Raw genomic sequence first — 25882 nt, forward strand, 5'->3', positions numbered from 1 at the left:
ACACTTATTTGAGATTCGAATCACTCCACAAACAAGATTGATCATATTGAGCTTGAATGATTATACACGCAACCTAAATTACATAGAATTGTAAGGAAACTTAGTCATTGGCCAACGAAAGCACAAAAGCTTATTTTACTATATTTTCCAAAACATTCCAAGAGGTAACATTCCTAGCCATAATTGACCATTATGTAAGTGTAACCTAAAGTAAATAAAAAGTCTTAAAATATATCAATCAAATACAATAACTCTAAATTACTCTAAATTGTAATCCACATCAAAATTTATAGCAATGAAACTTCGTTCTTTTTCAAGGTGACATGAATTAAAATATATTTTAATAATTTTAAGGGCATTTTCTTCACATCTTCATTGAAATATATTATATGATTGATATTTCTTGGTTTGTATCAACGTCAGTATACCTAATTATACTCGAAATGTTCGTTATAGTTGTACATGAATTCAGTTTGTACAGGTCAATAATGTTTGAGCGCATTATGGGTCGTCTCAAAACTTGCCCAAAAAAAGGGCTACTTTTAGGTTTGAAGCAAAGCATTTGCTTGGTAGGGCTATGTTTGTTCTTCTTTAGATGTCTTGTTTGACTTCGATAGTATCATAAATCGAGTAAATGTAGAGGAAATGAATGCATTGTTATATTATTATGTAGGTGTAATAGATAAAACATAATCTGAATTATGTTAGATATATCATCTATTCATAGAAAAGATTCTCTTCAAGCGTACTAGCTAAGACAAGACACGTAACACGTAATTTTTTTTATTTACTTAAAATAATAATAATAATAATGTTCTTCATGTTTTTATTTAAAATATATATTTATTTACCATAGAAAATTAATGTATAATTTTAAATTTTTACTGTAATAAGTATATTAATAAATTTAATAATATTTCGGGAACATATCATTTTTCAAACTCAAATTTTAATATTACAACTTAACTCTTCACGGGATTTGCTTTTGTTACAATAACGCGAAAGAACTAAAAGAAACAAGAACACAAAAAAAAAAAAAAAAAAAAAAAATTATACCAACTCTAAATCTTGTGAACCTAAAATATCTAAAGGATTTAACTAAACTTTGAGTACATTATTAAAACTAAAATGAGCTAAATTTATAATTATGAATGTAACAATGTATAAACTCGATCATACTAATATTTTATTTAATTTACGAAAATCGAATAAATTGAAGGAGGAAAAAAACCCTAATTTTGCTACGAACATGCATTGGTCAAAAGAAAAATAAAAACTATTTGAACGAATAAATTGAAGGAGGAAAAAACCCTAATTTCACTAGGAACGTACATTTCCACCGCTAGCAGATATTGTCCTTTTTGGACTTTCCCTTTCTAGATTTTTTTTTTCTCCATAATTTAAGATTTTAATTTTACAAACTTTATATTATAAATCAACTATCTAACTTTAGGGAATATTAATTTCTTTGTATTTTGGACATGATCTGATCACACCTTGAAGATAAATTCCATTTTCAAATACTGAAATTTCATTCTTTTAAGAGCTCTTTAGGAATTTGTCCTCAAAATGAGCATAAAAGAAACTCAATACATTTGCTAAAAGGATACATTGTTCTTCATTCTATCCCGATCTAAAGAGAACTTCGAAGAGAAAAATCTGAGTCGATCTGTTCGGAGTCGGAGGGGTTACTGAATCCCAACATCACCAGAAAAATGTTCATCAAAAGATTCAGAGGAAAGTTTAGGAAAAGTATGCCAAAGGATGTTAGTTGCCCTTTCAATCTCCCACCTCTCAGGCTCTCACCTGACCTGCAGCAGCAGCAGAGGCATCGCCATGGAAAGAAGCCATCAGCAGCCACACTGACTTCCTTCTCCGGCCACCGCCATCAGGGGCGGTGGGGTTCGTGCAAGTTTGAGAGGGGTTGATGATCAGGGTTGTGGTTTGTTTATCAAGGCAAAAGAAAAGGAAGAAATTAGCTAAGAAGGGAGTTTGTGGCCACTTTTTGTTCAAGTAAAGGCTGCAATTTTCAGCATCTTCCAAGGGATATGCTTTTGGCATTGGTATCCCCTTTTCCCCACATCCCATGATACTATACCAACTCATCTCCGTTGATGCTAAGCTAAGTTGCATCTTAGTGTACTAGTTTTATCTTTTCTTCTTTTTCATATTTTTGGAGAATTTTATGTAATCTATTGTGAGATCCCACGTCGGTTGGAGAGGGGAATGAAACATTCTTTATAAGGGTGTGGAAACCTTTCCCTAACAGACGCGTTACAAAACTGTGAGACTGACAGCGATACGTAACCGGCTAAAGTAGACAATATATAGTTTAGCAGCGGGCTTGGATTGTTACCAATGGTATCATAGCTAGACACCGGATAGTGTGCCAACAAGAATGTTGGGCCTCCAAGGAGAATGGGTTATGAGATCCCACATCGGTTGGAGAGGAGAATGAAACATTTTTTATAAGGGTGTAGAAACCTCTCCCTAATAGACGTGTTTTAAAACCGTGAGGCTGACGGTGATACGTAACGGGTCAAAGCGGATAATATTTATTAGTAGTGGGCTTAGACTGCTACAAATGGTATCAGAGTCAGGCATCGAGCGGTGTGCCAGCGAGGACGTTGGTCCTCAAAGAGGGGTGGATTATGAGATCTCATATGTGTTGGAGGGGAGAACGAAACATTCCCCCTAACAAGGGTGTGGAAACTTCCCTAACATACGCATTTTAAAACCACGAGGCTAACGACTATACGTAACGGGTCAAAGAAGACAATATCTACTAGTAGTGGGCTTTCACGGTTAGATCTATAACTTCAAAATTTGTTTTCATGGCCATCTACAGGTTAGGACAGCCCATTCAAGAAGTTATTTTAAACTGAGTGGGCTTGCTTTCCCTTTTGTTATAGCTTTCTTTTCTCTTTTCAACATGTGCCCATATTCATCTCTAGCCTTTCTTTACTCCCATTTCCACATGCACCCAACAAAAGTTGAGGCCACTTAATGCTGTTCTTATCCTCGGGAGTAGGCCTTTTCTGTTTGATACGAATGTTCATAAATTTTGATGAATGGCTAACCCAACTCAAGCTAGTATAAGTTTGTTTTGGTTGATTTATTCAAACAAGAAATCCTATCAAGCGAGTTGGGCTATATCATAATATCATTCTCAAGCATCTTATTACCACAGGAATCTAGATCAAATGATTCTTCAATATGTATCTATGATTAAGTGATTGTCTATAGACAAAGAATCAGCACAGAATTTAAAAGAACTAATTCTATCTTTTTTCTCTCAACTCCCTAACGTGAAATTATGTACATTTTCAACATTTACCTTGAAGCAGGGGAAGCTAATCCTGGGGTCATCTGCTTTTGGCTGAGTTTCATGTACAAACCCTGCATTTGCAATTAGCACTTATAAGTATCAATCTTTCATATAAACCATATTTTTCTACAATTTCATCCGCTATTCTTCTAAGGAAAACTCATCAATATTACAAATAATCTTTCAAACATTAACAACAAGAAAAGACAATACAATAATTCACAATTGATGTCTACAGAGTTTTGAAAATAAAATAAATTCATTTATGTTCTAAAAAAGGCAGTTCTCAAAAAAATTATTTATTATCTAGTTATAGTTTCATTAGTAATTATCAAGCACAGCCAACGATACTGAGAACACAATTCTAAAATGAATTGTTGACTCGGGATCCAAGCTCAAAATGCAGGAAAAAGTGTAGCAATGCAGGGATGAGCATAGTAAACATTACATTTGTTGTATGTATAGTTGCTCCAGTAGTCATCCCAATGGTCTGATCTGGAACCAGCTCGAAGTTCAAATGCTGCAGAAAAATGGCAAGTGCAACTATAGCTTCAAGCAAGGCAAATTGATCGCCAACACACTTTCGGGGTCCTCCACTGAACGGTATAAATCTGTATTGTATGGTTTGGTCATTCAGGTCTATGAAAACCAGGCATCATTTAAAATGCAAGTAAAAAATGAAAGTGATCTAACTACTATGCTGTTCTTATAGTGCCACTAGTATCCAAAGTACCACCCACTGTTTCTTTTTCCAGGGAGAAAGCTCTTTACAGGTTCAGTGCAATGCAAAAAATGAGAAAGAAGTCCAATGAGACAGTATAGGTTACTAAATACGTAAAATATTATGGCACGGACGAAGGATTGTCAAATGAGGTCCAATTAGTAAGCATTTAAATTAAATAAAGCCCAAGCTTATGAATCGAGTCCACAACCTAATTATAAGAATTAAATTTATAGTCGTGAAATCAAGGCAAGGGAGAAAAAAAAAAGTGAAAGGGAGGGGGGACAGAAACCTTAGAAATTGAATGGCTGCTTTCAGAAACTGTCAAAAGGCGGAGGGGCAAAGGATTTCTAGGAAACTAATATGCAGGAAGAAGAAAAAATGGTGGTCATTGGTTACTTTTGAGCCAGCGATAGATGGACGGGCACCATCTGAAGAGTGGGGAGAGGACATTGGACAAACTACTTCTGTAAAGTGTAAAAGATGGTGGTTTTTGTTTTCGGCCAGCCAAAGTAATAGTGTAACGGCTCAAGCCCACCGCTAGTAGATATTGTCCTCTTTGGGATTTCCCTTTCGGGCTTCTCCCAAGGTTTAAAATGCGTCTACTAAGGAGAGGTTTCCACACCCTATAAAGAATGCTTTGTTCTCCTCCCCGACCGATGTGGGATCTCACAGTCCACACCCCTTCGGGGCCCAGCGTCCTTGCTGGCACACCGCCTCATGTTCAACCCCCTTCGGGGCTCAGCCTCCTCGCTGACACATCGCCCGATGTCTAGCTCTGATACTATTTGTAACGGCCCAAGGGGCTTTCCCTTTCGAGTTTTCCCTCAAGGTTTTTAAAACACGTCTACTAGAGAGAGGTTTTCACACCCTTATAAAGAATATTTCGTTTTCCTTCCCAACCGATGTGGGATCTCACAAATAGTGTCTATGGCACCTGGACATTCAAAATGCCATCATTCTAGCCTATTAGCATGTCCTTAAAGAGGATAACAAACTTGGGGTCAAGCAACTCACACCAAACAAGCCTATGACTGCCTGGTAAGTGCCTATTGTACTACTAAAACAGTGTAGTTTCCACACACAAATTGAATGTGTACCTGAAATCTGTATTGCTTTCATTGGGCACAGGACCCTCCAAGTCAAATCTTTCTGGTAAGAACTCTTCTGCTTGTTCCCAAACCTTGAAACGCAAGTGAGAGTTACAATATTGTGCAAAACACCACATAAAGCAAGAGCATGTTTAAACGTCCCTATGTTCAAAATATATATTCAAACTAGTAACAAAAAAACAATTGAGAATGCTTGAGACAAAGTAAATGATTTTTTACTTTAATTTTTGGTAAGAATGTAAGTGTTCTTTCTGTATTTAGTCTTGTTTTGCTAATTTTGCATTGTAGATCGACTTTTGGTACTTCTCTTCGAAACTCTTTTAAGAAATGATTCCTTTCCAGATGTTTTGTATAATTTGTGTTTGTGAGTTCTAAGGATGAGAGCGGTCGAATATACCCATATACAAACAAGGAATTTCACCTATAATTTCAAACATCCTAAAAATTCTCCCTCCATTGCTCAAATTTATACCAAAACTTACCATCCAATTCCTATTCATGGTAATAGATTATTATCATTAGGTTATATCATTTGGTAAAAGATTCTTGTTCATTGACGAGTTAACTAATCGAATATCAGAAGAGATGTCTATTCAATGAAGCAAGTGTAAGAATTTCTGCAAGCACAATATTTGAAAATCATCGACTGAGTTCTAATAACTACTACCAATATACCAACTTAACAGCAGAAAGCATCTTCTGAAATTTTATAGTGAAAATCTTGAACAAGAATGAACAAAAGAGTCTATATCTAATGCAAAGATAGAAACAAACTCCTTGAAATATGTACCTGGGACGAGCGATGGATGTTATATACTGAAATCATGATATCTTGACCAGCATTAACCTTGTAATTTCCAGGAAGCACGTCAGCAACTTGAGCTCTTCTTATTAAAACCTGGAAAGGTTCAAGGAACATTACGATAAAAACAAGATTAGCAGAATGATGAATAATTTCCATACTTTTCCTTCTTTTCTTCTAATGTCATAATTCACTTGATCAATAAATAAACGTACAGGTGGATGTGGATAAAGGCGCATTGACTCAAGGATACAACGCGTCAAAAATTTAAGTTCCTTTGTATCTTCGTAGGAAGGAGGCCTTCCTTGTAAGACTCTATCAACTTCAGTTTGCGCCTTGTTCAATGCTGAGGAATCCTGAGTTACAGAATAATAAACCATATTGAAAAACAACTGACGAATTTTTTTTTTTTTTTTTTTTTTTTGAGCTTTTCCCCATCTTACTAATCATAATGAAGAAGGCAATCAGTCAAAGATATCCTCAAGTCGGAATTCCAGCAAACACCAAGAAGTATCCATTCTTAACACAAGATCCCCCCCTTTGTAATCTTTTATTTTTCTCAATCAAAATTTGGTTTCTCTTTGAAAAGAAAGAACAGAAGTATATCAATTTCATAATAAAAATATATCCAGTCAAAACTTCATTTAGATCCTGTGCCTGATAAGATTGTTCTTATGTATAATATCAATTACAACCACATGGTGACTAGCCAAAATCTTTCTTCACTATTTTTATAACAAGAGAATGAATTAACTATATTACGTATTCAGGTTTAGGTAACAAATTTGGAAGTTTAAAGGCTAAGATTAACCCATCAAGATTGCACCAAATGAAATTTTCTCTTCAAAGAAATAAAATGTACCAAGGGACAAACATCTATAAGTAAAGTTACTATGTAAAATTCTACATATACCCAAATGACCAGATTACCTTACTTAAAAGATACAATGTCCAAGTCAGAACAGAACCGGTTGTTTCATGTCCAGCAACCAACATCGACAATAGATCATCTCGTAATTGTACACTTGAAACCTAAACAGTAAACAACACAAGAGGCAAGTATCAGTGACAGAAGTTAGAACATGGCAGATCTCAAAGTATAAGTAGTTTTTTCAATTTTATGAGCACACCATCAATAGACCTTAGCAAATTGACGAGCATTCATTTGAACTATGCTACTAGACACAAAATTTCCTAATTCCGAAGTTCTGGCCTCTGGACCTCTGGTAGAACCCAAATTTAAAACAAAAAACTAACAGAAAATAGTATTGATCAAAGAAAAGAAAAATTACCACTTCCCAAATATTTTGAGAGAGGCTTACAAAAGTCAAAACGACCCTCCAAATTCTATTACTTACCAAATCCTCTAACTCCTCTATATAACCACTCGACTTAAACAAATTTCCCCAGTAATTTATATATCACAGTTCACATTCCTAATATATCCCTTCTAGCCTTCCTTACAACCTCTCGTCGTTAGTGCACTTTTTTATTTACTTTTTGCGTTTTTGGAGAAACAAACATTATAGGAGGGACAAGAAGGCTTAATTCTGGCATTAATATATTGAATTCACAATGTAATCAAAGCCTATAATAATCTCATCTCACCATGCGACAGAACCTGTTTCATAAGCATGAAATAAATTCCTTGATCGGTGATTTAGCATACACAAAAGGGGACAATGGCTGTAATTAAAAAGAATCAGAGCGCTCACCCTCAGGAAACGAAGGATACTTTGCAAAATTGCTTAAACTACATTGCAAAATGTCAGTGATGAATGGAAAACGTATAAGTTATCGAGAACAGACCTCTTGTCTACTGGCCAGCAGGAAACGAAGGATACTTGGATCAGCATCATTCACATATTCCTCCTCATCAATGCGCTCACCCTCCATTTCCACAATTGCTTTGCACTTGGCAATTAGATCTTCAACAGTTCTTTGAATCACTGTAACTGCTTCTTCGGCTTTTATCTGTCTTGGGATTATTTTACACAGAGCCTTAATCTGCAACAAAAAAATGGTGCGGGTGAAAAACGAGTTGAGAAAACGACGATCATATGCAGAACTAGTTACATAAGAAAACCTGCCTTCCAATATGGTAAAATATCAGTAGAACGAGCCTCTGCCTCTTTCAAAGCAGTGTAAACTGCATCAATCACAGGGCTGTCAGTAGTGAGAGAATCAAAACTGTAGTTGAATACAGATAGACCAATAACATCAAGAGTTAGTTGAGAAAACTTTTCCTCCATGTTAACTGAATTATTATTTAATGCATCCTCTTGCAGCTTCTCCACCAATCTCATGGCACATTTACAGAATACTCGATCAACAATAACGGATAAGTACTTCTTGTGAAGAGATGGAACCACAGCCCTACGGCGAACCTAATATGATATATAACAACCAAGTTCAAGTGAGACTCAAAAAGGAATTTGAACGATTGGAGAACATTCGGTTAAACGTGCATATTCCACAGGCTTAAAAGCTTTTTCTTCCTTCCATAATTCAACTATATAAACCAATAATCAGTATGGGAAGTAAAATCACATCTGAATGCATAAAAGTATACAATTTCAAACATTTTCAAAATATTTTCCCTCTTCTTCATTCATGCTCCAAAACTCACCCACTGAGATTTTGTTTACTCGATTATTGTACATAAAATGCTTCTCATCGAACCAGTAAAACATCTTTCACAGCAAGAATGCATACCAAAGAAGCAAACTTATACAAAAATGTAGAGGATCAATGATAAAAACGACTAAATAGCTTCCAAAAATACAAAAACCAGTAACGTTACAACCAGAAATCCTCAATTGTTTTGTTTCATTACTCATTAATCAATACGGTGTATTAACATAATGAAAACACAGTTGAAAATAATATAATAAATAGTTAAATTTAAAGTACAATTACAGTTCATACTCTTTGTTGCTTGAAGTTGAAACGCATACCAGAGTCATAATTCAACCGTAAATTAACAGATAGAATTTGAAAGTAGAAACGCAGCATACGATGATGAATTCCAAATTTATCTTCGTTCATGAACAGAACAGTAAGCGAAAAGATTACCGTCCAAAGCGGGCCTTCAGCAATCGCAAAACCGGACCCAAACAAGAACTCGGAGACCTCAGAAACAAGCCCTTTAGCGTAAGTCCCATAATTCCTAAGAACATGCTTAGCAATGGCAGGGTCACTAACCACAACGAAATTCCTGGGCCCAGCGGCGAGCCTGTAAATAGGTCCATAGTCATTCATCCACTTGAAAAGCGGAAGAAAAAGAGCACCGCCGAGCAGATCAGAAACGTCATCGAGCTTCGCACTGGCTATGGGAATGCCGGAGTCGTCACCCTGACCTAGGGTAATGTAGCGAGTCAGAGAAGTGAGCCAATCTGGGCTAACCCAGGAACCGGATTTTGAAGTGTTGGTCGAGTTGTTGAGCTTCGCCGGCGTTGGGGGATCCCTCTCGTCGATGGAGGATCTAATGGAGAGAAATGGAAATTGGGTTCTTCGCCGGAGAGGGATTCGTTTATGGAGGGGAAATGACGGAGAAGTGAGTGAGGGATAACAGAGAATGGAAGACATGGATGGCGGTTGAGGAGTTTCGGATGTTCAACTTCAACCTGCTACTACATATGGATAGCTTAGCGCAGTTATTTATTTATTTATTTAGGAAAAAATTAAATTTAATATTAATTTAGAATTTCAACATTATTTTTATTATTACTTCAACTTCCACTAATTTATATATTAATTTTAACTGTGATTAATTTCAATAAAAATTAATCATTAAATAATTTTGGCAAAATTCACTAATTTAAAAAGAATAAAAATACCCTCTTTTGCTCGAGTGTTAAAGTTTGTTACGTTTCCAGGGTTAAAGATGAACCCAATCAGATTGTCCCAAAGTGTCACGAGACAGGGACATGCATATCACATGTCTTGGGGCAATCTAAAATTTGGCTCTATTTTATATCGAATCGAGTATTTTTTATATGAACAAAGAGACATCAATCATACAATATGCTTCAATGAAAATGTAAAGAAAATATTGTCAAAATTATCCAAAGATGTTGGAATTCATGTCAAATTGAAGAGGAATGAAGTTTGATGGTTATAAATTTTGGGTGGGTTACAATTTAGAATGGTTATAAAGTTTCATGGCCATTAAGTATGAATGTTACAATGTCTTTAGTAGTTTCATTTTGAGGCTATATAAAGCCATGTATGTTGTATTTGTAAGGAGACTTGGAAAAATATAGTAAAGAAGTATTTGTGCTTTTCTTTAGCCAATGGCTAAGTTTCTTTGCAACTCTATGTAGTTTAGGTCGCATGTAGAATCATTCAATCTCGACATGATCAATCTTGCTTGTGGAGTGATTCGAACCTCAAACAAGTGTTCTTGCCTTGAGATATTTGATCAACAAGAATCATTCAAGTTACGCATGATCGATCTTGCTTGTGTTGTGATTCGAATCTCAAACAATGTTCTTGTCTTGAGATATTCGATCAACAAGGTAATCCGAATCTTACTCTCCTTGTAGTGATTCCTTATTATATCAATTTTTATATAAGCTTTGTACTGAATTGAGTTAATTTTATGTGCTAACAAATAGCTATGGATTATCCTTAAGATTGTCCATCAATCTGTACTAGGATGTCTGTTGTATGAAACATTTGTATATGAATCTCCTCTAAAAAAAAATGAAATCAATTTCTCGAACCGTAATTCTAGTGCTTAAAAATAGTTATTGGATTATTCTTATGATTGTCTGTAAATTCTCGTAGAGATGACTTTTACTTCCCGTAGATTTATAAATCTCATTTAAAAAGTTGTTAATAGCAATATTATAATTCTTTTTCTATAGATATAGGAATGTTAAATCGGCTAATTTCCTATTAGTTGAAGATTTAAATATGTACGGGTTAATATAAAAATAATAATAAAACAATCTGGGTGCAATACAAAAATCTTGTGTTTGAAACTTTTTGGGTGTTATGTTTATTTCAAACCTTACTTTAGTTTTCATGTTAAAATCGATTCATTGGATTAGTCAATGATCAAACTAATTCTAGAGTGAGTCATCTTGGAATCTAAGAGTGAGCATCATAGATTCTAAGTTTGATCTAAGAGTTATTCATCTTCTAACCAGCTCTTGGTTGGAATCAATTTATTGATGAGTTAGACTTCTTCGTGAAAGTTTGCAAGCATACTAGAAGGACCTCTAGCTTTTGCAAAAATCCAGCATTTTTTACGCTTGTTACTTGCAACACGATTATGCAACGCTTACTCTCACGTTCGAGTAAGTCAGATAATTAGGATTTGGGTCATTGTTGGCACTGTCAATTTATGCTCAAACCTCCAAACCTGTTCCTATAAAAGATTTTAGAAAATGAGGACATAAAATTTTAAAATATATGAAATTCGGTTTTTTTAAAAAATAATGATATAAGCTAAAAGAAAATAAGCAACAATTACAGATTTGATAGCGTATAACCCGAGTACGAAGAATTGACAACTAATCACGTCCCTTATAATACATTTTGAGACGTTTTAGTCTTGATGTAGATATGATTTTGACGACCGTCATGTGTTCTCATATTAATAGTAAAAATCTAACTAAGATGAAAAAGGATTGGGACGGACATACAACTATAAGCAACAAACTTTAAACAAGCATGATTGGAACATCGAACATAAAACATGTCTTCGACATAGAACATGTCGATTGCCGTTCAGTCGGGCTGGGGTCTATATTTTGTTAAGAATGTTTTTATGGCGTCAAAGATGGCGAGCTCGTTAGGGACGGACACTGAACATGGTCGGTGGATTATAAACGAGAAGACCAAGACTTTTTGGCCGTCAACCCGACTCTGAGCCTGTCTTAACCTGCAACGACTTCAATGTCCTTGGTCAACGGCTCATAAACGAGAAGACCAAGACTTTTTGGTCGTCAACCCCACTGTACTTACAGTTTTAGTGATTTTTTTTCTCTAATTTCTTTGTTGGGTAGTGAAATTAAGTACCTAATTAGCTTAAATTCTACTAATTAAGCACATAAGTTTCTTTTCAGATTTGAAAAATGATTTAAAAAGACCCTTAAAAAAGTAATTTTCTTGTCTTTCTCTCTCCTTATTGCAACCAATATTAAATATTATTATTATTCTTTTTAATATGAGTATAATTCAAGATTCAAATTCTCGTTCCAGTGTTCAGTATTCACTACTTAAAAAATTAATTTTTTTTCTAAAAATTAAACAATAATCGAGTGAATTTAAGGAAGAGCTAGAGTTCTAAGCGTGCACTGAAGGGACTTTTCCCTCGTTTGCAGGCCCCATCAAATAGAGTCGGGTAGAAAAGGGTAGTTTCGACTTTTCAAGATAAATTTAGCGAAATTGGCTGTTTGAAGACCAAGTAAATAATTTTTTCCAATACACCCCAGCCAAAATATATATATATATTTATTTAAGGATATTAATACTATTTTTCATAATTATTTTTTAAATTCGGTTAATACAACAATAATAGAGATATTTTTTAGATAAAATTTAATAATTATGCGTATTTTAATTAATTTAATTAAAATTTTTAAATAAATAGGCAATTGGGCACAACCTTTTGTGTAAAAAAAAGAGCCATCTGCCCATTCGTGTCGCGCGCCACTTCCATCAACGCCCAAAAGGCGAAGAAGAGCAGAGCAAAGCAAAGCTCCACTTTGATCTTCGTCCCTAAGTTTCCCTCTCTTTCTACAGAACACCAACAACTTCACAGCCCACTTCCCACTCCCAAAACCCCACCAAAATGCGCCTCTTCTTTTGCCTCATCTCCTTCTTACCCTCCTTCTTCCTCACCGGCACGGTCCCCGTCTCCGCCACCGCCGCCGCCGCCTTCTCCGCCCACCATTTCCCTCTCCACAGAGCCTTCCCCCACTCTCCCACTCCCCATCTTCATTCCCTCAGAGCTCGCGACCGTCTCCGCCATTCCCGCGTCTTGCGCCGATTGCGTGGTGGCATCGTCGACTTCTCCGTTAAAGGCTCCTCCGATCAATTCGTCGGGTGCGTCCTCTTCTTTCTTTCAATTCTCTTCGTCTTTGATAATTTTGTGCGATTGGGTATTCTGTTTTGTTACAATATCACGTGCTCGATTGTTTTAGTTCTTCCATTATCTGCACCATGATCGTTTGTTTTAATATTTCTATATCTATTTTGATAGAATGTTGGGCGGAGAAAATAATTCGTGGATGGTAGTTAATGGTTGATTAAATGAGTTGGGTTGCTGCTATTTTTGTTAATCATCAACTCTATCAATATTCTTCGTAAAATTATGAGAACAACTCTTTCGATTTTGTGAAAAGATAATTTCAATTGACCTATGTTTAGATAATTTCAATTTATCTTGAATTCTATTTGCCCTCTTTTTCTTTGCCTACAAGTTAATGGAATTGAAAGGGTTTACTGCAAAATTTGTACTGTCTGGTGTGGTGTTATTCAACTCCGGGTCTTGGTTTTCATAGGCTTTATTACACCAAAGTGAAGTTGGGCAATCCCCAGAGGGAATTCAACGTGCAGATCGATACTGGGAGTGACATTTTGTGGGTCAATTGCAGTCCTTGCGATGGTTGTCCCCAATCAAGCGGACTTGGAGTAATGTTCTGTTTTTCGTTCATGAACAAAACCTTGCAGAATGGAGATTTCTTGCTTGACCCCTAAGTTTTTATGATGTTTTATCTTTACAGATAGAACTCAACTTGTTTGATACTGCAATGTCGTCGTCTGCTAGGCTTGTTTCCTGCTCTGATCCGATATGTTCTGCAGTTCCGACCACCACAAATCAATGCTTATCCCAGAATGACAACTGCAATTACACCTTCCAGTATCGAGATAGAAGTGCGACGTCGGGCTTTTATGTTACTGATTCAATGTATTTTGATATGATTCTTGGGGAGTCTGTGATTGCAAACTCCTCAGCCGCTATTGTTTTTGGGTAAGTTGATAAATCTTATTTAAACGTTATATTTCTGCGAAAGATTGGCTTTGAACTGCTCGATAGTAAACACGGGGGAAGAACACTCTTATCTTAAAGAAATTCCAGTTATTTGGTAGTTTATTTTGCAGATCAGTTAATCTTTTGTTTCTATAGCGAGATATGATTTGGGCTACTTGTGGAGGTTGAAGTTGTTGTGTACTCATAATGTTGTTTATACGTTTGTAATTTCGAAGGAAGAATGACATTCTTGGAGGGAAAGTAACCTTTTTAACAAAGAAACGAAAACAATTTTTCTCCGAACCTCACTAACGACCTCTAGTAAGACTTAGTCTTCCTGATGTTTGTCACCTAGGGGCTAAATTCGTTGCAGAATTCAGCCGAAACATCATATTCCACCCATCCGAAGCCATTGTTTACGTCATTGCTCCTTAATATTCTGATTTATTGCCAAGAGTGAAGTATTTGGGTTGTAGTATCTTCTGTGGTTGATAATATACTAGATTCATGTTTATCTAGTTGAAAGAAAAAGTTTGCTCTAATTATATACTCTACTTGATCTTTTGATTTCATGTATGTATTTATTCATTTTTGGTTGGGAACTTGAAAGTACTGTTTCATTTGGTTGTCAATGCAGGTGTAGCATATACCAGTATGGGGATTTGACTCGAACAACCGTAGCACTTGATGGAATTTTTGGATTTGGTCGAGGGGAGTTTTCAGTTATATCACAATTATCGTCTCGAGGGATAACACCTAAAGTTTTCTCTCACTGTTTGAAAGGAGGGGAAAATGGAGGGGGTATCTTGGTTCTTGGTGAGATTCTGGAGCCCAGCATTGTTTATAGTCCACTTATTCCATCTCAGTATGTCCTCTATCTTGTGAAGGATTTGGTTATTGCTTCTACTTATTCTTTATAAACCATACATAACTTGCATGAACCACTCCAATAGGATCAATTTTTTACCCGATCTTCCAGAGACATACTAATATTCTTCCCACTTCACTTTTTTAAGCTTTCAGTTTTCAATTACGAGGAACTTAGATGTGATACGTTGATAATTCATATAAACCCCTTGTGACAACTGTCCTTGGAAATATTCTCGTAATCAATATTTTACGATCACTTAGAAGTCTCTAGTTTAGACCACATGTCATTAAGAGGGATAAGTTGTGAGATCCCACATCGGTTGGAGAGGGGAACAAAACATTCTTTATAAGGGTGTGGAAACCTCTCCCTAGCATACGCGTTTTAAAAACTTTGAGGAGAAGCCCGAAGAGAACAACATTTGCTAGCGGTGTGCTTGGGTTGTTACAAATAGTATCAAAGCCAGACACCGGGCGGTGTGCTAGCGAGGACGTTGGGTCCCAAGGGGGTGGATTGTGAGATTCCACATAGGTTGGAGAGGGGAACAAAGCATTCTTTATAAGGGTGTTAAAATCTCTCCCTAGCATACACGTTTTAAAAACCTTGAGGGAAAGTTCGAAAGGGAAAGCCCAAAAAGGACAATATCGGCTAGTGGTGGACTTGGGCTCTTACATAAGCCTTATAATTTTTTAATTGACCTCCACGGTTCATGGCTATTCATTCATCAGGTTATGATTTCTACTTTACCATGGAAACTCAGATTGAAATATTGCACTAGCCTTAAACCCCTTGCCGATTCGTCACTCTTTCAATGCGTTTTGTCGTCTCTGGCAACAATTTTTTCTTTTTCTGTTTCTTTTCTCCTGTGTTGTCTTGTTAGACATTCATGTGAGATGCATTCTACAGTTCATAACTATATAGTTATATGTTTACTTATTATTTTTTAATTCATATCAGGCCGCACTATACCTTAAATCTACAGAGTATTGCAATCAGCGGGCAACCATTTCCAAATCCCACAGTGTTTTCAATATCAAATGCAGGAGGAACCATAATTGACTCTGGAACAACTTTAGCATATCTTGTGGAAGAAGTTTACAACTGGATTGTCTCTGTAGTAAGTTTTTTTTTTTTTTTTTTTTTTTTTTCCTATTCTTGTATGTTTCCTGTTGTTAGGTTTGATTTTTTTGGGGAGAAGTTGGGACTCCCATTGCTTGCTTGCAATAAATTTCATGATTATAAATTATCATTATCGAAGCTGACGGTTCAACTAAACCGTACCAGTTGGTGTTGACTCAACACGTTTACCGTTTGTGCTATAGTTTGCCATATATATATGTATGTATGTATGTACGTATGTATTTTGTTAATGCTTATCTACATGCACTGGTTCTGATTTACTATCGCTTGCTTGTAGATAACTTCTGCTGTTTCTCAATCAACCACCCCTACAATTTCCAGGGGTAGCCAATGTTATCGAGTCTCGACAAGGTGTTCTCTCTTGTTCGACTTAACCGAATAATATTTGAAATTATGATTGATTTTCGAAGAGAACGGTGCATTCGCTCTTTTCTTTTTCCAGGAACTAAACGAGTACTTGTTTTTATGTTCAGTGTATCAGAAGTATTTCCAGTGATCAGCTTTAATTTTGAGGGTATTGCATCCATGGTGTTGAAACCTGAAGAATATCTTCAGTTTGACTCCATAGTAAGTTGCTCAACAATTTTGTCAGCACATCATTTCGAATATTTTTGTTCATGCACGACTTATGAGAGTTTGAATATTGAATTATGGCAGTCGTATAACGCTAAACACCTTAATCTTGCAGGAACCTGCTTTACGGTGCATCGGTTTTCAGAAAGCCGAGGATGGAATAAATATTTTAGGAGGTTAAATTCTAAATTTAGTCTCGAATTTGAATACCATGCACAAACAGCCTCACACATCTTCATTTTCATTGATGAACACCCTTTCATTTTGTAGATCTTGTTTTGAAAGATAAGATCGTTGTCTATGACTTAGCTCGACAACGGGTCGGATGGGCCAATTATGACTGTAAGTTAGACCAACTGTAGAATTCTACATGAAGTATTTCCCTCGAAATCCTTTCTGAATAAAGATAACTGCTGTTCGACAGGTTCGTCATCTGTAAATGTTTCTGTAACGTCCGGGAAGGACGTGTTCATCGATGGACAGCTGAGTGTCAGCAGCTCTTCAAGCAAGCATTTCTATCAGCTGCTCCACATCGTCGTTGTACTACTAATACATTTGAAATTGTTTTGAAGTCCAATAACTCTGAGGATTCCCCTGTCTTCATTATTTGTGCTAGCCGCCTTCACCTGGCCAATCTGTATTTTGAATGCTTGGTCGGGTTGGTTATCACCCAAGCTCGAAGAGCAAATGTTTGTGCACCTCCTGCTGGCTAAATGCAGGCATCATTTTCTTCAAGCTCGTCGTTCTGCTGCGACCCACAATGAGGTCCTGCTATTATAAGTTGAAAGCTGTAAGTTTTGAAATTTTAGTTTGATCTGTGAAGAGGGTTGTGTTGCTGTAGAAAATAGTTCATGTCAATGGCCTTAAGATTAGAGGTAGAAGTAGAAATAGAGATGCCATTGTAGTAGATATAACCTGTTAGTGTAATTGAATACGATTGATAGTGCGTTATGTCACGGTCATGCTTGTCCAAGGTGTGTTAGTCGGATATCCCGATCATGCTTCTTTAGGACGTGTTGTCCATGGTTGCATGCTCGTTCTAAACCCCCTTTTACATGCTTTCATCTTAGATAAGTCTTTACTACTTCATGTTGTGTCAATACGCCGGTGTATGACTATTCACCAAAATCATGTCTACACCTGCTAGGACTAAATGCCTCAAAGTGTATTATAGGAGATATGATTAGTCGTCAATTCTTCCTATCTGGGTTTTATACTATCTAAGCCATTATCATTGTATATTCGCTTCTAACTCATAACATTACTTTCTTTCAAATTGTTTTCAACGTATATTTTCGTTCATGTTTTCCAAAACATTTCTTTTGAATGTGATTCGAGATTCGAGCATACGCCGACGTTGTCCACGAAGTTTAAATTTCTCACGGTTGACTTGTTTGTTGGGTTAGAACAAGAGCCACACAAAATTGTCTCATTAACACAACATGGCTCCATCCAACGTTCATTGACTTAATTCAAGTTTTTCATCCAATATTTAATGGGTTTATTTGACACTTATTTATAATTATTCACAAATCAATTACTTTTACCTTAATTTAATATAATTTATACTTGAATCCATCAACAACATTGTCATTCAACACAAATGGTATCAAAGTCCATTACCAGGGATTGTGCCAACGAGGACGCTAGGCCTCTAAAGGGGTGAGTTGTGAGATCCCACGTCGATAGAAGAAGGGAATAAAGCATTCTTTATATAAACGTGTAAAATTCTCTTCTTAACCGACAACCTAAATAAAAAAACAAGCAAAAAGTTACAATGTTTATTTTATTTTAAATTGCATAAATAAATAAAAAAATGTTTATTTCATGTTAAATTGCATAAATCAAAACAACAAATGTAGGTGGGTCCTATAAATTGAATTTATGTTCAAATTTTGAATGCAATAAATTCTTAAAAATAGTACGGTTGAAAAGTTGCACCTTTATGTCAGTCTTTCTAAAAAAATTTATTCAAAGAATAATTCGAAAAGCATAGCATAAAATAAACAATAAATATATTTTAAAACCAATATATAATGTGACATATAAATAATCCTATAATATATAGTCACAAATGGTACTATCGAGAAATAATTGTAACTATATGCCCTAACTCTTAGGCTATAATTCCATATATATATATATATATATATATATATTCCTCCTACTTATATTATAGCAATTAAAAAAAAATCTCAAAAAGGGATTTCACCCTTTTTTTTCTTTATTTATTTACTTAATTTAGATGCAACATTAATTGCTAATAGCTAGCTTAAGCTTTATATTTATCAAAAACATAAAAATAATTATATTAATAAATTAATTTAGCATATAGGCTATTCTTTTTTTCCTAAGTTAGATCCAATATTAATTACTAATCAACTAATTAAGCTGTATAATTATTACACAATTTCCATCAAGCCCATTGGAGCGTTATTATTTTTTTTTTTTAAAGATATATGTTATTTACACTAATTGATAATTATTAATTTAAGTTAATTGCCACCCCTTTATTATTTAATTTCCATCAAAGTAATTAAAAAATATATAGGGTAATTAATCCTAACCATTCTAGTTAAATCACACTATTTATGCTACCGACAACCTGAATGTAAATTAATTGATTTATTCGTGAGCGAGAGTAAATACAACACAACCACTTCGAGAATCATAAAAGAGTATGGTTGTGACATTTTCTCGTAAGGAATTGTTATTTATAAGAAAATATTGTTAAAAAATACCGAACTATTGAAGAACTTACGTATTGGAACTCACTGTCGCGAAAACGACCAATTTATCGAACTAATAATTTATGTAACAATTAAATTAAATTATATTATTGTTTATTAATTTAATATTATTACTTGCACGTTCATTAGCTTTATTTTATTTTAATTATAAAATTAAAAAATGAAAGAAAAATCATAAATTTTCATCCAAATTGTCATTAAATTTAAAATTTAATTACTTTCTATAAGGATTAATTCATCATAATTCATATTACATAGCTACCAAATTTTGTTGACTGGTGACGGTATAGTATGGATCTGTGAAATTCTTGTCCAATATATACAGAGACAGATCAAGCCCAAACACGACGGCTGGTTCATGATATCGGATCATAACGTTTAGAGCTTCGATTCTTGTCCGATTCTTACTTTTTTCCATCGACGCTTTGCGGCACTGTATTGTAGTGAAGCTGGGCCAGTATAATACAGAGGGAGATTCCCTTCCATTTCCCACTTTTTGCAGCCCGCCGCCGCCGCCGCCGCCGCCGCCGTCCTTCAACCCTTTTTTCCATTTGCTGCTCCGATTTTTGCCTTCCTGCAACTTCAATGGAGGCTCGTCTTCTCAACGCGCCGATTTTTGAACCACTTACTCGTAAATGTCTTCTTCCGCCCCCATTTTCTTTATCGAGAGGGGCGTCCATTCCGATTGACAATCGAAGCGGAATGAGACATACCAGGCGGGTACACTGCCAAGCCATGGTTTCAAAAGACACGGTTGATATCTCTAACAGTCCTGTATTGGACACTTCGATTGCGACTCTTGGAGATGCATTGGCGGCGTCCCCTTCGCCTCCTCCCAAAAGGGTATCGGCGGATTCGCTGCAGTTCCCGCCTGGATATCTTGGCGCCGTTCCCGACCGTTCGGGTTCTGATGGCGGCGAGGATGGCCTTGATGCGATGGAGTATTTGACCAGGATTTTGGGTTCGAAGGTGTATGAATTGGCTATTGAATCCCCTTTGCAGCTTGCGCCCAAGTTGTCTGAGCGTTTAGGGGTCAATATCTGGCTCAAGAGGGAGGACTTGCAGCCTGTAAGTGAATTTATTGGTTTGAGAACTAACTTCTCTTTGGTCATTTGTTCAAGGATTTGGATTGAACTAGTACCCATGTATGAACTGTAGCTTTTGGTTTGAACATTAGACGAAGATTTCTTGATGTGTTGAGCTTATTGCTAAATAGTCATGGTTTTAGGTTGTTTCTGTTTGGATTTGTAGGTGTTTTCATTCAAGCTTCGAGGAGCTTATAATATGATGGCTAAACTTCCTAAAGAACAGTTGGAAAAAGGAGTTATATGCTCCTCAGCTGGAAATCATGCTCAAGGAGTTGCATTGGCTGCTAAGCGATTGAAATGTGATGCTGTGATTGCTATGCCTGTTACGACACCCGAAATTAAGGTGCAGTACTCTCTTTAGTTATAGGCTCTTTCATTTTGGTCCTTGTCCTGGTGTTTGTTTTATGTGGTTTGCTAATGGAAGTGTGGATATCTAATGTTACAGTGGCAATCAGTTCAAAAACTGGGTGCAACTGTTGTTCTTGTTGGAGATTCGTATGACGAGGCACAAGCGTATGCTAAGAAGCGGAGCAAAGAGGAAGGGCGTACGTTCATACCCCCTTTTGATCACCCTGATGTCATAGCTGGGCAGGGTACTGTTGGGATGGAGATTGTTCGTCAAATGAAGGGTCCATTGCATGCTATTTTTGTGCCTGTTGGAGGTGGTGGTCTGATTGCTGGTATTGCTGCTTATGTCAAGAGGGTTTCTCCGGAGGTTTGTTGGTCTTTGTAGGAGTAAATTTTGTTTTGAGCTTTGTTAACACTATTTAAGCAACTACGTACTGTATAATTGTAACAACCCAAGCCTACTGCTAGCAACCCAAGCCTAGCCTACTGCTAGCAACCCAAGCCTACTGCTAGCAGATATTGTCCTCTTTGGGCTTTCTCCAAAGTTTTAAAACGTGTCTACTAGGGAGAGGTTTCTACATCCTTATAAGTTATGTTTCGTTTCCCTCTCCAACCGATGTGGGATCTCACAATCCACTCCTTTTAGGGGCCTAGCATCCTCGCTAGCACACCGCCTGGTGACTAGCTTTGATACCATTTGTAACAGCTCAAGTCCACCGCTAGCAGATATTGTCTTCTTTGGGCTTTCCCTTCTAGGCTTCCTCTCAAAGAGAGGTTTCCACACTTTTATAAGGAATGTTTCGTTCCCCTCTCTAACCGACGTGGGATCTCACAATAATTCTTTCACTTCTAATTTTTTCACGTTCATAAACTGAAATGTTGTTCATCAAATAGGTTCCTTTCATTTCATTCTCTTTTAACGTATGTGTTCACGTTCGCCCTGCCCACTTGGATTGACCATAGGCTTTTAACTAATCTTGTATGGAACGACGTGTCAGAATTATTTGGATTCTTGATGTTACAATATTCCTTAATCTATCTCTGCCTCCCTCTAAGGAACGAGTACTAATTTCTAATGACCTTATTTTCACATCTTTCATACAGGTAAAGATTATTGGGGTGGAGCCATCTGATGCAAATGCGATGGCACTATCATTATGTCATGGCCAAAGAATAATGTTGGACAAGGCTGGAGTTTTTGCAGATGGTGTGGCTGTCAAAGAAGTCGGTGAAGAAACGTTTCGCCTTTGCAAAGATCTCATGGATGGTGTAGTTCTTGTTAGTCGTGATGCTATATGTGCATCGATAAAGGTTTGAGCTTCTTTTATTTCCATCATTCATTCATATACATGCCATTATGTTAGTTCCATAAATGTAGTTAGGGATCTATAATGCTAATTATGTCATGCTAAGTATGGACATGTGCTCATAATATGACAAGCCTTTCGTTTTCTCCTTCCAATGGTACTCGGATAAGAAACGATGTGATTTTTCTTGTGGAACTCGTCTTCGATATTCTTTAAGCTGCTGTTTGAGCTAGAGGTTTTTGATATTTGGTCTTATATCATAGGATATGTTTGAAGAGAAGAGGAGCATCTTGGAACCTGCAGGTGCTCTTTCTCTTGCTGGAGCTGAGGCATACTGCAAATATTATGGTTTGAAGGGAGAAAATGTTGTGGTAATAACCAGTGGTGCAAATATGAACTTTGACAAACTGAGAATAGTTACCGAACTTGCTAATGTCGGTGCTGAACGAGAGGCTGTTCTCGCAACTATAGTGCCGGAGAAACCTGGAAGCTTTAAAAAATTTTGTGAACTGGTTTGTTTATGTCTTTTGAAGTTTTCTTGCTAAAAGTTATTCTTGATCGGTAGTTACAAACTTTAAAAGGAGGCTAACTGGGTATCTTTCGATTTTCAGGTTGGTCCTATGAACATTACAGAATTCAAGTACAGATATAACTCTGAAAAAGAGGCAGTTGTTCTTTATAAGTAAGTGCTTATTTTTGGTTTCTTGTTGTGTGGTTGCCTTTCTTTGGCTTCTTGGATACTTGTTTCTATGTTTCAAGGCACTCATTTGGGGTTATTTTCTTGCTAGCTTATTTGAAGCTCTAGCCTCCATCACATGCCATGTTCGTTGGCATTGATCCACAATGGCACATTCGAATACTTTTTCTAATGATTTTGGTGTTTTGGTTAGAGAGGGATAAAGGAGTTCTTGAGAGGCCTTAGAGATCTCGATTGGAGATGTGGTCTCTTGTGAGATTTAATGCTTTTCTTGTGAGATCACACAATGGTTGGAGAGGGGAACGAAACATTCCTTATAAGAGTGTGGAAACCTCTTCCTAGCAGACATGTTTTAAAATCGTGAGGCTGATGGCGATACGTAACGGGCCAAAGCGGACAATATCTGCTAGTGGTGGGCTTGGGCTGTTACAAATGGTATCAAAGATAGACACCCCAGCGAGGACACTGACCTCCAGAGGGGTGGATTGTGAGATCCCACATTGATTGGAGAGGGGAACGAAGCATTCTTTATAAGGGTGTGGAAAGCTCTTCCTAGCATACACGTTTTAAAACCGTGAGTCTAAAGACAATACGTGATTGGCCAAAACGGACAATATCTGCTAGCGGTGGACTTGCGCTGTTACATTTCTTTTGTGCTTACCTAGTTTCGGGGTGGGGTTGTATCTCTTATTGGGCTGTTTATGTCCTTTTCTCTTTCATTTCTTCTTAATTGAATAGTTTCAATTTTGTCATTGTTGAAGACATTTTAATGATTCTTTTAGTTGCTAATAGGCTGTCAGCGTCGGCAGGGTAGAGAGAATAGGGCTTCTTTTACTTGTGGACTATCAAAGAAGGTAGCTTAATTTAATATGCTTTTCATCATTGTGCTTTATAGTGTTGGTATGCATATGCCTTCAGAACTTGAAGAAATGAAGAACAGGATGAAGGCTTCTCAGCTTGAAACTTATAATCTCACAAAAAATGATCTTGTAAAGGATCACTTGCGTTACTTGGTAAGCATTTTCCTTTCTAATCGATTTCCCAAATGCCTACAATCTTGGCTCATTTGAGCATAATTCAGCGTGTTCATGGCTAATTCGAGCATAATTCATCGCATTCTTGGCTCATTTGACCATAATTCAGCGCGTTCTTGGCTCATTTGAGCATAACTCAGTGCGTTCTTGGCTAATTCGAGTATCGCATTTGAGTATAATTCACTGAATTATGCTCAAATGAAGAAAGATCCTCCTTCTCAGCATGTTTTCTTTTAGCTCTATTTCTCTTTTGTTAGGGACATCTTACATGCAAGAATTTATCCTGATGGGTATGACATATCGTCTAATGAACACATTATTCTTCACAGATGGGAGGCAAATCGAACGTTGAAAACGAAGTTCTTTGTCGTTTTATTTTCCCAGAAAGGCCAGGTGCTCTCGAGAAGTTCTTAGACGCTTTCAGTCCTCGCTGGAACATTAGTTTGTTTCATTATCGTGGGCAGGTGTGACTTTTTAATTATTCATATTAGGAAGACTATGTTCAAGAACCTCTCATACTACTACCATGTGCTAATCCATCCAAAATATATTTTCAACTTGAACAGGGTGAAACTGGTGCAAATATATTGGTTGGACTTCAGATCGACAAATCAGACATGATCGAATTCCACGAACGTGCTAGGAGGCTTGCATACGACTATGTCGTGGTAACTGATGATGGTGTGTTTCAGCTTCTAATGCACACATAGATCAGGCCATAAGTTTATCTAAATCGGTTTGAACGTCCACTATAAGGCATGCTACTCAAAATCTTGTACATTGTATCAGAGATGTTGCATCCTTTTGCCTTAAAATGCTATCAAGTACTCTGTTCTGTTTAGATTGATGATGGGAAGTTAGTAATATGAAGTCTACTAGTGAAGTCGTGTGCTCATCTGTATTGGAGACAGTTTCCAACTATCTTTATGTGAATGAAATAATGCTAGTTTACTATAGATGTTAATGCTTATTGTCTTGAAATAATTAATTGTAGTTGTTCAAAGGTAATCTAAAGATTGAATAATGGTTATAAATTTCTATCGTTCTTGGCTTAATTTCGTGAGATTCCACATTGGTTGAGGAGAACGAAACATTCTTTATAAGGGTGTAGAAACCTCTCCTTAACAAACGCATTTTAAAAACCTAGAGAGGAAGCTTAGGGAAACCCTAAAAAAGGACAATATCGGTTAGCAGTCAACTTGGGTTGTTACAAATGGTATTAAAGTTAGACACTAGATGCGATGTGTCAGCAAAGAGGCTGAGCCCTGAAGAGGGTGGACACGAGGCAGTATGCTAGCAAGGATACGAGGCGGTATGCTAGCAAGGACGCTGGGCTTGGAAGGGGTGGATTGGGAGGTCTCACATCGATTGGAGAAGGGAACGAGTGCCAGTGAGGACGTTGGGCCCTAAAGGGGTGGATTGGGAGGTCTCACATCGATTGGAGAAGGGAATAAGTGTCCGTGAGAGGACATTGGGCCCTGAAGGGAGTGGATTGTGAAATCTCACATCAGTTGGAAAAGAGAACGAAACATTATTTATAAGGGTGTGGAAACATCTCCCTAACGCATTTTAAAAATCTTGAGAGAACATTCGAAAGAGAAAGTCCAAAAAGGACAATATCGGTGGATTTGGATCGTTACAAATGTAATGTGTTGTTAGCTAATTCAAATATAATTGAGTGAGTAATTTATGGTTTTGAAGAGTTGTATAACATTTTCTTCACTTCCGTGCAAGTCCTGCAACCTCCATTAATAAGGAAGCTTCAAGGTTGCATTATCCCATTTACTCCATATGACAGGTTCTTCCATCAAAATGCAAGAAAACAGTAAGTGTAGCAGAAAAGAAGCTTTTGCAGAAAATAATACCTCTTTCAATTGATTTCAGCATTTATTTGTTCCAACCAACTAATCCTAAACAAACATAATATAAATCCCTCTCTTTGATCTTTAAGCAATAATAAAGAACAGTTTCAAAAACAATATGTGGACTGAAAATCTAAGGTTCCTTGGGGAAATGAGCAAAATCATGCAAAGAAGAGTTATGGCGGTTTGACACACTCTCCCATGAACAAATTTCCTCAATAAATTCTCTCCCAACTGCCCTCTGCATCTTCATTCACTCTCCCTT

General features: G+C 36.6%; 3 protein-coding genes across 3 annotated transcripts; 2 read left to right on the top strand and 1 right to left on the bottom strand.

Moving 5' to 3' along the window:
• Positions 1-3131: 3131 nt before the first annotated feature.
• Positions 3132-9595, bottom strand: LUT1 (Cytochrome P450 superfamily protein). The gene is made up of 9 exons (XM_023663045.2): positions 9039-9595; positions 8054-8350; positions 7773-7970; positions 6894-6995; positions 6179-6319; positions 5952-6059; positions 5150-5232; positions 3777-3939; positions 3132-3399 (listed from the first exon to the last, which is right to left on the bottom strand). Exons 1-9 carry the CDS (start codon positions 9549-9551, stop codon positions 3334-3336), a joined length of 1671 nt encoding a protein of 556 aa, XP_023518813.2. The 5' UTR covers positions 9552-9595; the 3' UTR covers positions 3132-3333.
• A 3002-nt stretch (positions 9596-12597) lies between these two features.
• Positions 12598-17772, top strand: LOC111781110 (aspartic proteinase 36). Its single transcript, XM_023661548.2, has 10 exons — positions 12598-13022; positions 13481-13610; positions 13703-13950; positions 14588-14815; positions 15776-15935; positions 16236-16309; positions 16432-16525; positions 16647-16707; positions 16802-16873; positions 16956-17772. The coding sequence occupies exons 1-10, from the start codon at positions 12769-12771 to the stop codon at positions 17099-17101; spliced, it is 1467 nt and encodes a 488-aa protein (XP_023517316.2). The 5' UTR covers positions 12598-12768; the 3' UTR covers positions 17102-17772.
• A 1848-nt stretch (positions 17773-19620) lies between these two features.
• LOC111781481 (threonine dehydratase biosynthetic, chloroplastic) lies at positions 19621-24711 on the top strand. Its single transcript, XM_023662100.2, has 9 exons — positions 19621-20349; positions 20533-20712; positions 20815-21084; positions 21822-22028; positions 22288-22536; positions 22636-22706; positions 23617-23734; positions 24085-24219; positions 24322-24711. The coding sequence occupies exons 1-9, from the start codon at positions 19867-19869 to the stop codon at positions 24463-24465; spliced, it is 1857 nt and encodes a 618-aa protein (XP_023517868.2). The 5' UTR covers positions 19621-19866; the 3' UTR covers positions 24466-24711.
• The last annotated feature ends 1171 nt before the right edge of the window (positions 24712-25882 follow it).

This window comes from Cucurbita pepo, chromosome 19 (genome assembly GCF_057944985.1).
Source record: "Cucurbita pepo subsp. pepo isolate OVF chromosome 19, ASM5794498v1, whole genome shotgun sequence".
Taxonomy (NCBI): Eukaryota; Viridiplantae; Streptophyta; class Magnoliopsida; order Cucurbitales; family Cucurbitaceae; genus Cucurbita; species Cucurbita pepo.

Excerpts from the sequence above, each read along its gene's own strand:
- LUT1 (XM_023663045.2), bottom strand. The coding sequence starts at position 9,551 with ATGTCTTCCATTCTCTGTTATCCCTCACTCACTTCTCCGTCATTTCCC. Across the intron at positions 8,351-9,038 it reads CTGAAGGCCCGCTTTGGACG|GTTCGCCGTAGGGCTGTGGT; the intron begins GTAATCTTTTCG and ends ATATCATATTAG. Across the intron at positions 7,971-8,053 it reads ATATTTTACCATATTGGAAG|ATTAAGGCTCTGTGTAAAAT; the intron begins GCAGGTTTTCTT and ends TTTTTGTTGCAG.
- LOC111781110 (XM_023661548.2), top strand. The coding sequence starts at position 12,769 with ATGCGCCTCTTCTTTTGCCTCATCTCCTTCTTACCCTCCTTCTTCCTC. Across the intron at positions 14,816-15,775 it reads AGTCCACTTATTCCATCTCA|GCCGCACTATACCTTAAATC; the intron begins GTATGTCCTCTA and ends AATTCATATCAG. Across the intron at positions 16,874-16,955 it reads CGGATGGGCCAATTATGACT|GTTCGTCATCTGTAAATGTT; the intron begins GTAAGTTAGACC and ends GCTGTTCGACAG.
- LOC111781481 (XM_023662100.2), top strand. The coding sequence starts at position 19,867 with ATGGAGGCTCGTCTTCTCAACGCGCCGATTTTTGAACCACTTACTCGT. Across the intron at positions 23,735-24,084 it reads AGGATCACTTGCGTTACTTG|ATGGGAGGCAAATCGAACGT; the intron begins GTAAGCATTTTC and ends TATTCTTCACAG. Across the intron at positions 24,220-24,321 it reads TGTTTCATTATCGTGGGCAG|GGTGAAACTGGTGCAAATAT; the intron begins GTGTGACTTTTT and ends CAACTTGAACAG.